The sequence below is a fragment of the Cheilinus undulatus genome, linkage group 4 (genome assembly GCF_018320785.1).
Source record: "Cheilinus undulatus linkage group 4, ASM1832078v1, whole genome shotgun sequence".
Taxonomy (NCBI): Eukaryota; Metazoa; Chordata; class Actinopteri; order Labriformes; family Labridae; genus Cheilinus; species Cheilinus undulatus.
Genome location: NC_054868.1, coordinates 10,484,740 through 10,499,811, shown reverse-complemented (window position 1 = coordinate 10,499,811; position 15,072 = coordinate 10,484,740). Strand labels below are relative to the sequence as shown.

The 15,072-nt window shown below is 40.6% G+C and overlaps 1 protein-coding gene across 1 annotated transcript in view; it reads left to right on the top strand.

Moving 5' to 3' along the window:
• Nucleotides 1-15,072, top strand: part of rptor (regulatory associated protein of MTOR, complex 1) — a 323,903-nt gene that overhangs the window by 279,468 nt on the left and 29,363 nt on the right. Inside the window, exons 23-25 of the mRNA XM_041784862.1 lie at nucleotides 4,983-5,097; nucleotides 5,226-5,350; nucleotides 7,856-7,957. Of these exons, the coding sequence (XP_041640796.1) occupies nucleotides 4,983-5,097; nucleotides 5,226-5,350; nucleotides 7,856-7,957 (342 nt within the window). The remainder of the gene's footprint in view (nucleotides 1-4,982; nucleotides 5,098-5,225; nucleotides 5,351-7,855; nucleotides 7,958-15,072) is intronic.

Sequence of the window (15,072 nt, the reverse complement as noted above, 5' to 3'; positions counted from 1 at the left end):
ATAAGGGCTGTCATGCCAGGACTCTGCGGTAATCATGGCAGCAGTGATTGTAGCCAGGCGAAGGCACCGTGGCAGGCGAGATGGCAGGCGCGCACAAGAAAGGATTTATCGGAGGAGAGTATCACTTTTTGATCTAAGCAACAATGAAATCATCTGCAGATACCGGTTGCCAGGCCGCATGATCCTTGCGCTACTAGATGCCATGCGGCTTATTGCAATCAGAGGCGCAAATAGCGCTCAGCTGCTAAACTGTGTGGGCGTGTTAGCACCTGCATATGATTAGAGTAAATTCTTTTGAGGATAAGGCGCTAAAACAGGGCAGATTGCGTGAGCTAATTCTGCACAAGTAACAGCGCTATTAGCAGGAGCAATCCATTCTTTGTGGATCTGGCCCTATGTCTCATGCTGCAGCAAGAGCAAAGGGTCACCGAGAGGTCAGTGGGTCACAGAGCTACAACGGCGACATTGACGAGGAGAAGTTAACTTTTGGGGATATCTAGCCGAAGAACTTTGCATAAACCACAGATCCTATAAGCAAAAATTAACCTTTTTACTTCTGAATGTACTCACTCAACGGCGGAAGCATTAATATCATGGACTTATACTGGAAAGGATGATAAATTAAGCCCCAAAGGTAAAATAGTCAGCTGTTGACATACTATTCCTGCGTGAACTCGCAGTTCTCCCACGATCTCTTCCTGCTGATCAGGGCTGCGCGCCGCGGCGCTGCGCTCTAGACACACTTCCATTGGGGGGGTCGCTCTCCTTTGGTCGGACCAAGCTTGCAGCGCTTTGGTGCGCGGCGCAGTCGTCCTATGTGGAAATTGCGGGTTAGTCAGTCAGTCAGTACTCTCAAAGACTTTCCAGAACAGTCTTTTTAGAGTACCTGCTAAGATAACAGAGTTTAAGCACTGACTCTTTGCTGGAATCATTCTAATTGAATGTTTCTGGTGAGAGCAGAATCTGGCTGAAATCCAGACTACAGCAGGTGTTAAAAGTGCTGCTTAGTTTTAGGGATGAGGGAGATCGAGGGTGAATGAGCAGATGATGGGCAAGCATTGATTAAAATGAAACCATGGTCAGAAACATCCCCATTTATGAGTCACGGGACTTCCCTCTCACACAGTCAGACACAAACCTACACATTAAAGAGCCCGGGATGCCAGCATGCACGCAGACTCCCAAAGTGAAGTCAGAGTTCTCTCAAACAGAATACCTAACACCCCCAACGTCATTGGTTGCCCCCACTGCACACACACATACAATCACGAGGCAACTGGCGTCAGAGCCTCAGTTCATGCACACGTCTCATCCTCCCTGCCTGTCTCCTTACTAAATCATCGAATTCTCCTCAAAACTCACACTTTTTCAGAAAGAGAGAAGTAGTAGGGCTGCCCTCATTCAGTCTGTTCCCTCCTGAGAGTAAAAGGTGAGAGGATGAGGAGGAGGAGGAGGAGGGAGAAGAAAGATGGAAGAGGTGTGAAGAAAAACTTGAAGTAAAGATGAAAAATAACGTACCAAAAATATTTTGGCTCGAAAACCTGAATTACTTTTCCTTTTTTGGTGATGCACAATTCACTCCCAACATGTCCAGTTCTTCAGTCTTGAGGTTGGTTTCAGCTATCACTGGTTCCATATTGTATTTTTACGTCAGCAGCAAAGAGAGAAGCAAATCAATGCTGATATTCTGCTCAGCTTTTAACCACAGGCAGCAGTTTTTTTCTACTTCTCTTTAATTGCTTTTTTGTCCAACAAGGCTGCATCTGTGCTGAATTCATGATAGATTTTTCCTCATTATTCTTCATTTCATTACAGTGATCTCAGGAGTGCATTCAGGTAGCCAAGGACAGGCTGCTGAACCAATATGAGTTGTTTCCATGACAACATATGCTGAGGCAGTGAACTTAGCCGTTGTGTTTTTCATACTGGCCCTGTGTTATTCTCCATGAAATCTGCCAAAGGGGTACACAGCAAGCCTTTTTCTCTCTGTACTAAAATCTCCAAGCATAGACTCATCCTTTTTTTCCCGCTTGTGCTTTTCAGCTATTGGGATTTTGTATCTAAGTCGCTGTTATTTGCCCGTATTTAGACATTCAATGCAGCGTGCTCTCGTTTAAATATTCTGTTTAAATGCCCAGTTCCTGTTTATTTCTTTCTGTTCTGCCATATTTGCAGCTACAAATTAGTGTTTTCTCTCTGGCATTGTTATTATTTCATCCTACTTTAGATAACACAATTTTTAACAGCAAACACAAATAGCTTCCTTTAATTATCCATGAGTATTTAAAGCACTGTGAGCTCATTTTTTTTTTCTTTTTTTTGCAGCCTGTGTAAACCTTCGATGAACTATCCCAAGTGGTAGTGCATATGTTATTTACAATATCTCAGGAACCATAAGACTGATCTCTGTGAGGCAAATTATGATCTGAAGCCTAATTTTGCTGACATACAGAAGGCTTCTAGCACATATATCCCTTCCAGAACATCTTTGATCCAGGCAAAAAGCACAGTGTTTATTCAGAGCTCTGGTACTACAAAATCCACACGATAATATGACTAATAAATACGTTTTATTCAACAGCATATTTGGCTGTTTTGCTTTCAATCCTCCATTTTGACACTTGAAGTAAAAGACAACAACTTCCTGGCAGCCTGTTGGCCAATTATGATGCTCCAATTTTTCTTTTGTTTTCTTAGTGGTAGCGACCAATCAAGGCCGGCCAAAGATCAACAAGAGGCAAGATAGTTATCCGCCAGTTTTGAAAGGAAAGGAAAAGCAGTCTATGGCCCAAACAATGAGAAGATGACATCAGAAATGTATCATTTTTTTCTCCTGACGGACAAGGCCTGTAGAAACAATGTGCAGATGTGAGAACAGTTGTTTATTTTTTATCTGGCTGTGATTTGTAGAAAGTTTATGGGATTCAATTTCTGTTTTGTTATTTTACTTGGTCTTTCTGGTCATATAACCTTTGCTACATTCATCTGACATCTTTGCAGCACATATTCTGATAGTCCAGGTTGTCCTGAAAGAAAAATAGGTGGCCATAACTTGACTATGCTTAAAAAGGTTGAAATTGATTCATTTTTCCATTATGACTACAGGTGAACCAAAAATAGCACAAAAAAGGCTTTTTTATTCCAAGGGTTAAAGAATATGTCTCAATTGTCTAAAACCAAACATATTTATGGATGAAAGACTGTATAAAACATAGTATCAGTGATATCAACCTCTGATTTCTCACCACAGTTTCCGGCAAAGTGAAATACAATATATATTAAATCATATTAGGAATGCTTTCTCAACCTTACTTTCAGTCAGCCAAAAAAACAGACAAGGAGGTGGAGCTGTAGTATGCCTCCTGGCCTAACATCTACAACATGACTGCCTGTCCTTATCATCAACCACACGCCTAATCATGCCCGGGCACGAGCAGAATCCCCAACTTTAGGGCATGTTTTCTTTTGTAGAGTGTCGGACAGCGCCTTAAATCACCACAAAATCAGCAGGAACGCCTTTCTGTTTTGCCCCCTTGCTGTAATTAAGGAAATAAGAAAGCAGGAAATAGGCCTACACAAGGACATGCAGCTGACACCTGTATTTATTATTTAGCTGCTAGTTGTGTTTGCTGGAGATGCTAGAAATGACTTGAAACTCCATGTGAGACTTTTCAGAGGAGACTCCATTGACATTTGTTATAGTTCGCCCCAACCTCCTTCAAACAGCGTCGGCACTAAGGTTGTGCGGGACCATCAAACCATATTGTGGGAGCTAGTGTTGTAGTACTCAAGAACAGTCCCAATCTCAAAACCACATTTTTAATGTCTTGATCTCATCTTAGACTTGAGAGCATTTTACTTCGTCTTGTATCTTTCTCGGTTTGGCCGGACTTGGGATTTTCAATCAAGACCTGTCGAGACCAGCACTGATCTGCTATTCTTTGACTTCATTAATGCGATGATAAGGAAAAGCACTTGCTAGAACAAATAACAGCTACACCTGCAAAAACTGGACATCAGTCCATCTTATTTCTTGTCAGAAATACTTTTTAAAACTTACTTCAGGCCTCATTCACCTGAAAAATCTAGATAAACTTCTCATTTTCAGATATTTCAAATAATTTTGGACTTGTCAGTGGCTTTTAAATACATACAAAGATTTATTTTTTGCAAGAAGTTAGTCGAACAAATATGTTAAGATTTGAGATTTTTGCGTGTTGTAATTGAAAGAGTTGCAGACACCTTGTTTTCATCTGTCAGACTTATTCAAAAGAAAACTAAAATTAAAGAATAAATGCTCTTTAACTGTTCAACTTGTCATGTTTTTTTTTTTTTTTTTTTAATTGATTTTTATGGTCTTGGTCTTGTCTCGGTTTAGGCTTGTCTCAGACTTGGTCTTGACTCGGTCTTGGTTTGTCTCATTCTCGGTCTTGACTCGGTCTCGACCCCCAAAAGTCTTGGGCTTGTCTTGGTCTCTGTGCACTCTGGTCTCGGGCATGTCTTGATCTCAGATAGTGTGGACTTGAGTACAACACTAGTGGGAGCACACAAATCATTTGTGATGGTTGTACGTCGTAAACAATTCAGTGTGAGCTTGCATTCTTCTACGACTGTTGTAGGAGGAACTCTCAGTGTATGTTCATGTTTAGGTTAAGTTTCGTAACTCCACTCAGCTGTTTGTTATCAAAAGGGAATCTCTTTTAAACACTTCATCTTCAAAAGCTATAGGAGGGCTTGGTGGAGCTATCTTGTTCTTTGCACAGAGCTGAGAAAGCAGATGATAAGAGCTTCTGTTTCAGTGTTTGACTGATCAGTTTTAGCTTCTTTTCCAATAACAGCCTAGTAAAAAGAAGGTGTAAATTTCAGTGTTTCACGATGCTGGAATTGAGCACATCACCACAATTCAAACCTGTGATTTTCCACTTTGACAATTACATCTCTATTTTACATGTGTTCTCTTCTTGTTTGTCCCCCTGTTGCAGGTGTTTCCCGTCTGGATGATCAAATATTCATAAACCGCAACCCTGGAGTCCCGTCTGTTGTAAAATTCCACCCTTTCAACACCTGCATCGCTGTGGCTGACAAGGACAGCATTTGGTCAGAGACAGTGCTCACACTCCTAACTCTAGGACTGTGGGGAAAATCATTCATCTTTTACCCTTGATGGCTTTGAATGTGAAGACCCACAAAAATTAATGAAGGGTATGTGTGTTTGTCTGCTGCAGCTTCTGGGATTGGGAGAAAGGCGAAAGGCTGGACTACTTCTACAATGGGAACCCTCGTTACACTCGCATTACAGCCATGGAATACCTGAACGGGCATGACTGTTCATTACTACTCACTGCAACAGGTCAGTTAACACCTACATCAGCATTATCTCTAAAAGTAACTTCATAAGCTACAAGATTACTGCTGTAATGTATGAAATAAGGATGTTCCCAGATCACTATTTCCTTATTTGGCTAAACATGCATTTAAATTGTGTTTAACAGACTATTCTAAGTGGAGAAAATGCTCAAAAAACAGTCTAATTCATCACAGAGTCAATGTCTCAGTGAGTATGTGGCATAAGGCTGGTTAGAGCTGGGGCAAAGTTAGCAGTTAGCTCTGCTAGCCTCTGTTCCTCTTTGCAGATTAATGTTGTGCTTGATGTGGTCACTCATCACTTCAGTTGAGTTAAACATGAGTGTAACCCTCAGCAGCCTACATATAAAGTTATTTCCATCTTCTAGTTCAAAATATTTCCCTAATGACTTGATATGTTTGGTGACTGGCCTAATTCTTCAGAGGTCCAGCCAATTAGTGCTAGTTGTCTCACAGTTATTGAAATGTGGATCACATGAGTGCAGTTAATGGGTCTCTAGTGATTGTAATATAAAAACACCAGTGTCTGGAAGGTCCCGTCACTGCTTAATCAGTATTCCTGGCTACCATTACACCCTGAAGACAAAAGAACACCCCAGACAACTCAGAGAAAAGGCTATTGCAAAGTAGAAGTCAGGAGATGGATGCAAAAAACAATCCCAAGGCACTGAAAATCCCCCAGAGTTCAGTAAATCCATCATCAAGAAATGGAGGGAATATGGCACATGTGTTAATCTGCCTAGATCAGGCTGTCCTCACAAATTGAGTGACCAATTAAAAAAAGAGAGAGGCCACCAAGACACCTATGACTACTCTGAAGGAGTTACAAGCTTCAGCAGCTGAGATTCCAGAGGCCCTGCCTACAACTGTTGGCCAGGTTCTTCACTAGTCCAAGCTTTATGGGAGAGTGGCAAAGAGAAAGCCACTGTTGAAGAAAACTCAAATTAAATCTCCTCTAGAGTTTCCAAAGTTCTTTGGTCTGATGAGACCACAATGGAGCTTTATGGCCATCAGACAAGATGCTGTTTGGCAGACACCAAACATTGAACATCACACGTGGAGTATTGATTACTTTTTTCACCCCCTGAATCTAGCCAGCATGCATACACAGATGAAAATACACTGAAAATGCACAAAATGCTGCACAGCATAAAAACTCAAGAAAGAAATTTATGAGATTATTCTTGAGTGAGCAGTTCAGATGTTCACGCCCACCAGCACACTGGAAATCACAGCGAGACTCATTTATAGCAGCATCGAGCCTTAAACACTTGACTCTGATCCCCACAAACACACACACTGAGCACCCATGTGTATTTATCATCATTCATCATCAGAACAAAGCAATTACCCTCCATGGCTTTATCTTCATAACCCAAAGAAACCTAAGCAAAAGCATGTACACAGACACACATTTGTTTTGTTTTTGCACTGTAGTTTTAAACTAAGAAGGAATGCTGTTTCTCATTGCATCCCTCCTGAGACCTTGTTAAGAGCTCAGGGACTTATAAATTTAAGTTCCATCTCATCAAAATGTAATGTGCACTTATTCAGCTTTTCTCCATCAGTCATGCTGTGAGGGATATCAGGGAGGACATTACTTATAAAAAATATACAGCATTAAAAAAGTGAAATGCAGAATGTAAATCAAGTGGAGACTTTAACAGCCTGTAATAGCTCTCTCATAAGAGCGCCTGGACATGTTTTATGTTGAGCTCGGTGTCTTTGCTGTGTTCAGCCCTGCTGTTCACACAGAGCTTTTAGAGCTAGGGACTCATGCTGCACTTTGTTTCTGACTGACACTTTCGAGCAAGAGCCTTTTCAAATGTTGTTTACACTTTTTATTGATTCTTTTGAGAACTGGAGGTCAAGTCACACTGAGTTGCATGTTTTTAAGAGCCAAACTTTAGTGTTTTGTCAGATACAAAGTACTTTCAAACATGCAAGAATATAAGGAGTGACTTGAAGGGGAGCTCTGTTTTTTTTAGCCTTGTTCAAGTTTCAACTCTTCAGTTTTTATGATGAAGAATGTCAAAATCAAACTACACAGTTTCAGCGTGATCATAGCTCCATCCAACAGTTGTGTAGTTTTGGAAAAAGAGTCCTATTTCATAAAGCATGATTAGTGTCTGCAGCGAGTCTGTCAACCTAAAATAAAGGAAAGTCTGAGTTATCCATTTCAGAAAGGTAAGGAACTCAAACCCTAGAAGAAGGTCAAGTCAATTCCAGAAAAAGGGGTCCATTTTGCTCTGGAGTAAAAAGTTAATCTGTTCCAGAGCAGGTTTTTCAACCAACCTCCTCTCTCTGACAGAGCCAGAAATGCAGTTTTATTTCTGTATTTTTTTCATTCAGTCATTCAGGCGGTTATTCCCTTTTAAACTATGTCATCAAAATGTATCAAAGTATCATACATTTTGACAACCCTACTTTAGAACCCAAACGTTTTCTCCTTTTACATTTTCTCTTGCCTCTCTTACTTTCCTCTCTCCAGATGACGGAGCGTTACGTATCTGGAAGAACTTTGCTGACCAGAAGAACCCAGAGATGGTGACAGCATGGCAGGGGCTCTCCGACATGCTGCCCACCACCAGAGGTCAGCCCTCCACCAGCGCTCACAGTAAAGATCAACACTCTATTTTACTATCTGCCCCCCCATCCAACCATCTACCCATACTCCCACTGTACTTCCTGTAGTAAACAAGCAACAGCCCCAACATTTATTCCATCCTAGTCCCACTTTCACTCTCCTCCAAATACAGAGTAACCAGATAGGAAAGAAGATTTCTGCGTGTTTTCATTTCCAGTCCTTTTATTGTATAAAAACCCTAAAACTGTGAGCTGGCAGTAAATTACAGCCTGGAATGAGGTTTTGGTGTAATATAAGTGTGCAGTTAGGTTCCTTGCATTTTTTTTTTTTAAATACTTCCATTTTCACTTAAAGACGCTGTAGTTACAAGAAGCAAATACAATGAAGTGGGACATCTGAAAAGTTACAATATTAACAAAAGCATTGCCAGAGAGGAGCCATACATTCAGTGAGATCTCTCAGTAAAAGCATCATCCATTGCCTGTGTATTAATGTGGAGAACTTGCCTCTTTCTCCTTCTGTTGTACAAAAGTAAAGCCAAAATTCACCAGCAAAGCATGCTAACATGTACTGTGTGGCATAAAAGAGAGCCAAAACCTGCACACATTGGAGCTAGAAAATGAATCACAGAATTTATTTCATGCCCCTTCCACCAACAGAAGCACACATTTTATCTACTGCTAAACACCAAAGACCCCTCAGCTCACTTCAGTCCACTCACATACCTGAGTCTGAGTAGCTACTGTACTTGTGTATGTGTAGCTCACGGGTGATAGTTAAACTCCATCTGACAAAGAGTAAATTGCACTGTTTAAAAGCAAGCAAAAAAAGAATCTATAACAATATGTCGAATGCAACAATGTTAAAGAACATGCAAAATGTGATTAAAAAATTCTAAACCATTAATATAGGACCTTAATCTCAGCTGGGATAAATGCATTGATTCTGGCAGCCATATTCCAAACAAACCACATCTAATAAGATCTACAAATTGCTTCAGATCTACAAATAACAGAAACTTTTTGATTCACTTTAGCGGAGCTCCAGAATTACACTTTTTGGACAAAAGTATTGGGCCACCTTACCATTACACCAAAATGGACTGTAATGACATTGTATTCAAATACCAATGCTTTAATATAGAGTTGGTCCCCATTTTGCAGCTATAACAGCCTCTCCCCAATTTGCAAGAGATATTAGAGTGTTCTTGTGGGAATTTGCACCCATTCATTCTGCAGAGCATGTATGAGGCACTGATGCAATCTCCATTCCAGTTTATCCTGAAGGTCCTAGATGGTGTAGAGGTCAGGGCTCTGTGTGTGCCATTCAAGTTCTTCCACACCAAACTCATCAAACCATGTCTTTATAGTCTTTGCTTTGTGTACTTGGACACAGTCATGTTGGAATAGAAAAGGGTCTCCCCCAAACTGTTGCCATAAAGTTGGAAGCATAGCATTGTCCAAAATGTCTTGGTATGCTGAAGCATTAAGAGCTCCTTTCACTGGAGAAAAGGAGTCTAGCCCAAACCCTGGAAAATAGCACCATGTCATAACCCCTACCCTACCAAACATCACATCTGGCACAATGCAGTCAGGCAGGTGACGTTCTCCTGGCATCTGCCAAACTCAGACTTGACTATTTGACTTCCAAACAAAGACGTGTGATTGGTCACTTCACAGAACTTGTGTCTGTGTGCTTTGCACCACTCCACCTAAGGCTTGGCATTGGACTTTGAGGCTTGTGAGATTTGAACTGCTCAGCCATGGAAACCCATTCCATGAAGCTCCTGCTGCCCAGTTGTTGTGCTTACATAAACACCAGTGGAAGTTTGGAACTCTTCACCTTTGAAATCAGCAACCATTAGCAACTTTTACACACCATGCACCTTAGCAGTTGTTGAACCAGCTCTAGGATTTTACGTGGTCTGCCGCCTTGTGGTTGAGTTGCTGTTGTTCCTAAACACTTCCACCTTCTAGGGCGATGACATTTTACAAAGAATCTTATTGCGAAGGTTGCATCCATCACAGTACTACACTGAGCTCTTTAGAACAACCAGTGGCAACAGGTCTGATTAAAATACCTGAATTTAGTGATGAGCAGGTGAGGCCAAATACTTTTGTCCATATAGAGAACATAAATTCATGTAGATGAAGCAGCATTTCGCAATAAAAGCCACAATAAAAGGTTCATTAATAAGCTCTCTAAAGTATAGCTGATGTTCTCTTGCTTAAAAAAGACATTAGCAGAAACAGAATTTAATGGAACTGGATGGTTTAATTGTTACTGTTTCTCAGTTCAGCTATCCAAATGAAGGCAAAAATGCCCAAAAAATAATATTTTTTTTAAATTATTTATTTTTACCATAATAAACATGCACCCAGTTCTGCCCACAGCCTACAAGAAAGAAAAAGTTACATTTTTGTCATCTTGGAGTTGTATGGAGTTTTTTTAGATGACAGTCTTTCTCTCCTTAAGGATGATAATAAATCTAGCGTATAGTATTCAGAACTCCCTGCATTTAATAAATATAGGAAAAGTCTATAAAGATCAGCTTACAACAAACAAAACAGCCCAGCTCAAAAAAAACGTGAAGCAAAAAAGTTCAATAAGTGCCTTAAGTTCCATTAAAAAATTATTAATGAATCTCCCAGAGACAGTTTTTAATGATGCATGTAAAGGGGGTTGCTATAGAAACCAAGCTAGTTTGAGCCAACCCAAGTCCAGGAGAAGAGTTAGGAAAAGTTTTAAGATGCCTTAACTGACCTCTATAAAACACTGGAACCATCTCCACACTGTTGGAGATTGCTCCTGCCACATTGGTGTCAGGCTGTGATTTAGAAGTCGGGAGGCTGGGTTAAATTCTGTCAGTCAGCACTCATACATCAGTGAGCAAGAGTTGGAAATCAACCTTACCTTTCCTACACTGTCACATCTTTCATAGCCTCTTTATACCTGTAATAACTGACAAGCTGGAGGTTAGAACTGTGGGGCCCCAAACTAAACAGTTAAATTATCACATGCAACAGGTCCAAATTTACAGAATTTTGTTCATGACTATAAATATGTGAATAGAATTGATCATATTTAACTGTATTTTGTTGGAACTGCTGTAGCATGCACATCCACGTTGACCCAAATTGTGAAAGAGACATGCAGCCTTTTCTGTCATTCACCAGGTTTCCCATTCACACATTCTCTCTCTCTGCTCCACATTTTCTGCCCCGAGTATTTCTTAGCCATAAATTCTGGGTCAGGGAGGTATTTACAGAAATTTGACAGCTGCAGGAATGATTGGATGTTCCTCTGAATGTCTGACAACCTGTTGGATAAATGCAATAATGAGTCACCACACTTTTATACTGTAATGAGGAAGTTTCCAATGATCTGTGACCCATCGTTGCATCATTAGCACCTGTGACGACAGTCTTCTGTACTGATATTATTTTTCCTGCTTATCTCATGTAGAATAATAATACTTTAAGGCTAATTGGTAGCAATGAGAGCAGAGCTGTCATGATGAATGTCTGGCTGGCTCACAGGCTGACTGGAATTTGGTGCAGAGGTGTTGACCGCACACTGCGTGCACATATGTGTCTTCATCATTACAAAACCACAGTCGGCAGAGCTCTGGAGACCTGCAGAGAGGTGACACACTTAACTAGGATCACTGTCTGTCTGCTCCTCACGACACGCACATATCGCACTAAGAGTCTCTTCCCCCATGGAGACTTTCCTGCAGTGAGCCACAGCCTTATGTTGACTCAGACTTTAACATTTAATGGTGTGCTTGTTATCCTGGATGTGTTGTTAGTGACAGCCACTTCTGCATTTATACTGCACTGAAAGCATCAATTTTAATATGAACAGCCACTCAACTCTGAGCTTTCCTGGATAAAGTTTCACCAAAGAGTCCAGCTTTAGCTTCTTGTGTGAGGATAATTTTTTAAACTTCAAAAACAAAATCTCTCACAGCTTTCCCCGTTGATTTCACACGCAGTACCTCTCTTCTTGGGCCAACGATCATTCAAAGCCAGAGGTTGGAGCATATTTTTGATAGAGCCCAATAATTATATGCTGGTGTTTTTAGATTTGAGCATTGCCTCTCTGGCATTAATAATTAAAAACACTCCATGAAATATTTCACAAGTGGGTCTTTGTGCTGCCAAAAACTGCTCTCACTCTGCAGGCAGTTGCTACAAAACTGTGGACATTTCTTAAGGAGATGCTGGCAGACTCTCACCCTTTTCACACACAGTCCTTGTGCAACCTGTCCTCACTCGTCCCATCCCAGTCATCCAATAACACGCTTTCGTGCTATTTTTCATCAGTGCACCATCTCTGCAGACTCTGTCTGTCTGGCTTTTTGTTACTTTGCTGGTTCTTTGATATTGTTTTGTGGTTTTCCCTCATCTCCTGAGAGGCTAAACAAGGCGGCATCACTTTTTCCTGATAAAGTTCAGTTACACAAGCATGTCTTCCTATCCTATGTAGTCTGAATTAACAGATTTATTTCATTTATTTATTTCAGATATATTTGACAAATAAGTCATCAAAGAGCGGATGCATGGAGTTCTACATGGATGTACAAAGTTATTTTTAAAAATGCTTGAAAAAGTCTGTTCCTCTGGTGCTTTTCACTGTGGAGATCAGGATTGGATAGTAACCATTTTTGAATATCCTCAAACCCTCCCTAAAATCTGCTGAGGTATACAGTTGTATCACCAGGTGTTTAAAAAACACTTCATGCAAGCACTTGCTGGTGCACACGCACAAGCACAGCGGGCAGAGCTCATGCCCCTACAGGTGCTTCATTCGTAACTTAAACTAAATATTTTGAATCTAAAAGAACGTCTAGTATAGGATGCCTCCAGGAGCACTGTAAGTGAATTGAAGCAGTGTTTCCACACTTCACAAGTAAACTGAGTTTCATCAGGACAGATAATTAAATAAATGTCTTTTATTCTCCCTCTACAGCCCAATCTTCTTCCCTTTTCCCTCCTCCCAGAGGTACTATTAAAAAAGAAAAACTGTTATCATACAGGATCTGGGAATGTGAAGAGATGTTCTGTGTGTTCAAAAAGGGTTAGAATAAGTTTAAATATTTTCTCAAAATAAGTTTAAATTGAGTTTGCATGTTTTCCCCGTGCATGTGTGTGTTCTCTCCAGGTTCTCCAGCTTCCTCCCACCACCAAAGACATGCTTGTTAGGTTAAATGATGACTCTTAGTTGGCTGTAGGTGTGAGTGTGAGCATGCCTGGTTTTTCTGTCTCTACATGTCAGCCCTGTGATTGACTGCCGACCAGTCCAGGGTTTACACCATCTCTTGACCAGTGATAGTTGGGATAGGCTCCAGACCCTCCCCCCATCCACAAAGAAGAATTTTTAAAACTTCGGTTGTCATGGATCACATTACAGCCATCAGTGCACATTTACCAGCTTGGCTTTGGAGAAGTCCAGAACGCCGTGCCAGTGCTGCACAAGGCCATATGCACTCATTCATCGTCTGTTAAATTGGCCCAGCGGAATTACCTTAAATTCTGGCATCATTTTTAAATCATCTTCACACACAGTCAGTGCTGCTGGTGGAAACAGACACAAATTCTTAAGGAATTTCTTGTAAATATTGGTTCATCATGCAGTAACAATATGTCTTTTTCCTTAATATCCTGGGTTTTTACCCTACCACCCACTCCTTATGGGGATCCAACTTAAAGTCATTGTAAAGATCAGCACTCAGAGGGGACTGTTAATAAAAGCCTTTATTTCACAGGGGCTCCAGACTCATTAAAATATGCCATCGGGTTTTAGACATACCGGCCTTCGTCAGGACAGGTACAAAATGTACCGAGCTACTTCCTTTGAACATTCACATCAGGTCACATGATCGTTGGTAGTCACACAATAAAGTTCATATTTACACGGTTAAAAAGTGGAACGTAAACCGCTATATCTACATGGTACCAAAGTAGATTAACCACAACAATATTGAAAATATGTAATTCACTAAATTACCAAGCAGGAATGTTTTTTTTAAGTTGTTGTTCAGAACTGTGGGATCCAAAACAAGCTGTAGAAAATTCCAGTTTCTCATTTTGACCAGGAAATTGTGTTTCTTTTAATGTATATATCCTGATTGAAGTCAAAGCCTGATATTTTCAGAGATATTATTTTACACTTAGTTCTTCCAATGTAAAAACAATTACTAGGACATTAAAGTCTGTAAACCACAAAAGATGTATTGCAGTTCATAAAAGACTTGATTCAAACTCAGCCAAGAATCCAGACATGCCTTTTTATCAAGAGGTTTAGTTACGCAGCTGTTTGAGGTTCCAGTGTCAAAAGTTAGGAAAGGTACCAAAACAACTGATCCTAGTTCTTGGCACCCTTCTGTTAGGGTACCAAGTGTACTTTGACCCATATGAGTGGATAGTCTCTCTGCAATTGATTGATTGAGCAATCACTTCCTGTGCTTCAGCTGAAATAATTAACAATATTAGAATATGCCATGTTTTGTACTGAGCTGAACAGCTTTTCTCCCTTCTCGTTAGATTGAAATGATAACTCACTTCAACACGACAAATTACAAGCCAAGACCATTATAAGATATGTAAAGACATAAAAAACCCATTTATAGTGGGATTAAGAAACTGAGTTATCATGTAAGTCCAAAATCTGTACACATTATTCACAAAGAGGTCTTTTTTTACCAGCTGATAGATTTACCATTCTGGCCAGCAATTACTAGCAATTGTAAATTTTATCACCCCTGATGTGTTTTTAGGATAGGTCTAAGAGTTTTATTCTGGTGTAGCTCTTGTCTCTCATCATCTTTTTGCCTCCTGGTGTAGAGATTTTGGGATTCAGTACCCCGCAGCTTTGAAGGTAGGGGACTGTGTGCAGATTCACAGCTTCTGTTTGTAATGCAGAGGCAGCTCCTGCATCCCTCTCGGTCCCTCTCCCTTCACTCTTTGATCCTTGCACATCACTGTTAGTCATTTGGGAGACGCAACACAGGGAAACAGCCGCCTTGTTCATCCCTCTCTGGCTTGAATGCATATGGAGTGTATTCATGAGGTCATACTTGTCAGTGTGTCTGTTTGCATGCATGACGGGTCCTTGCT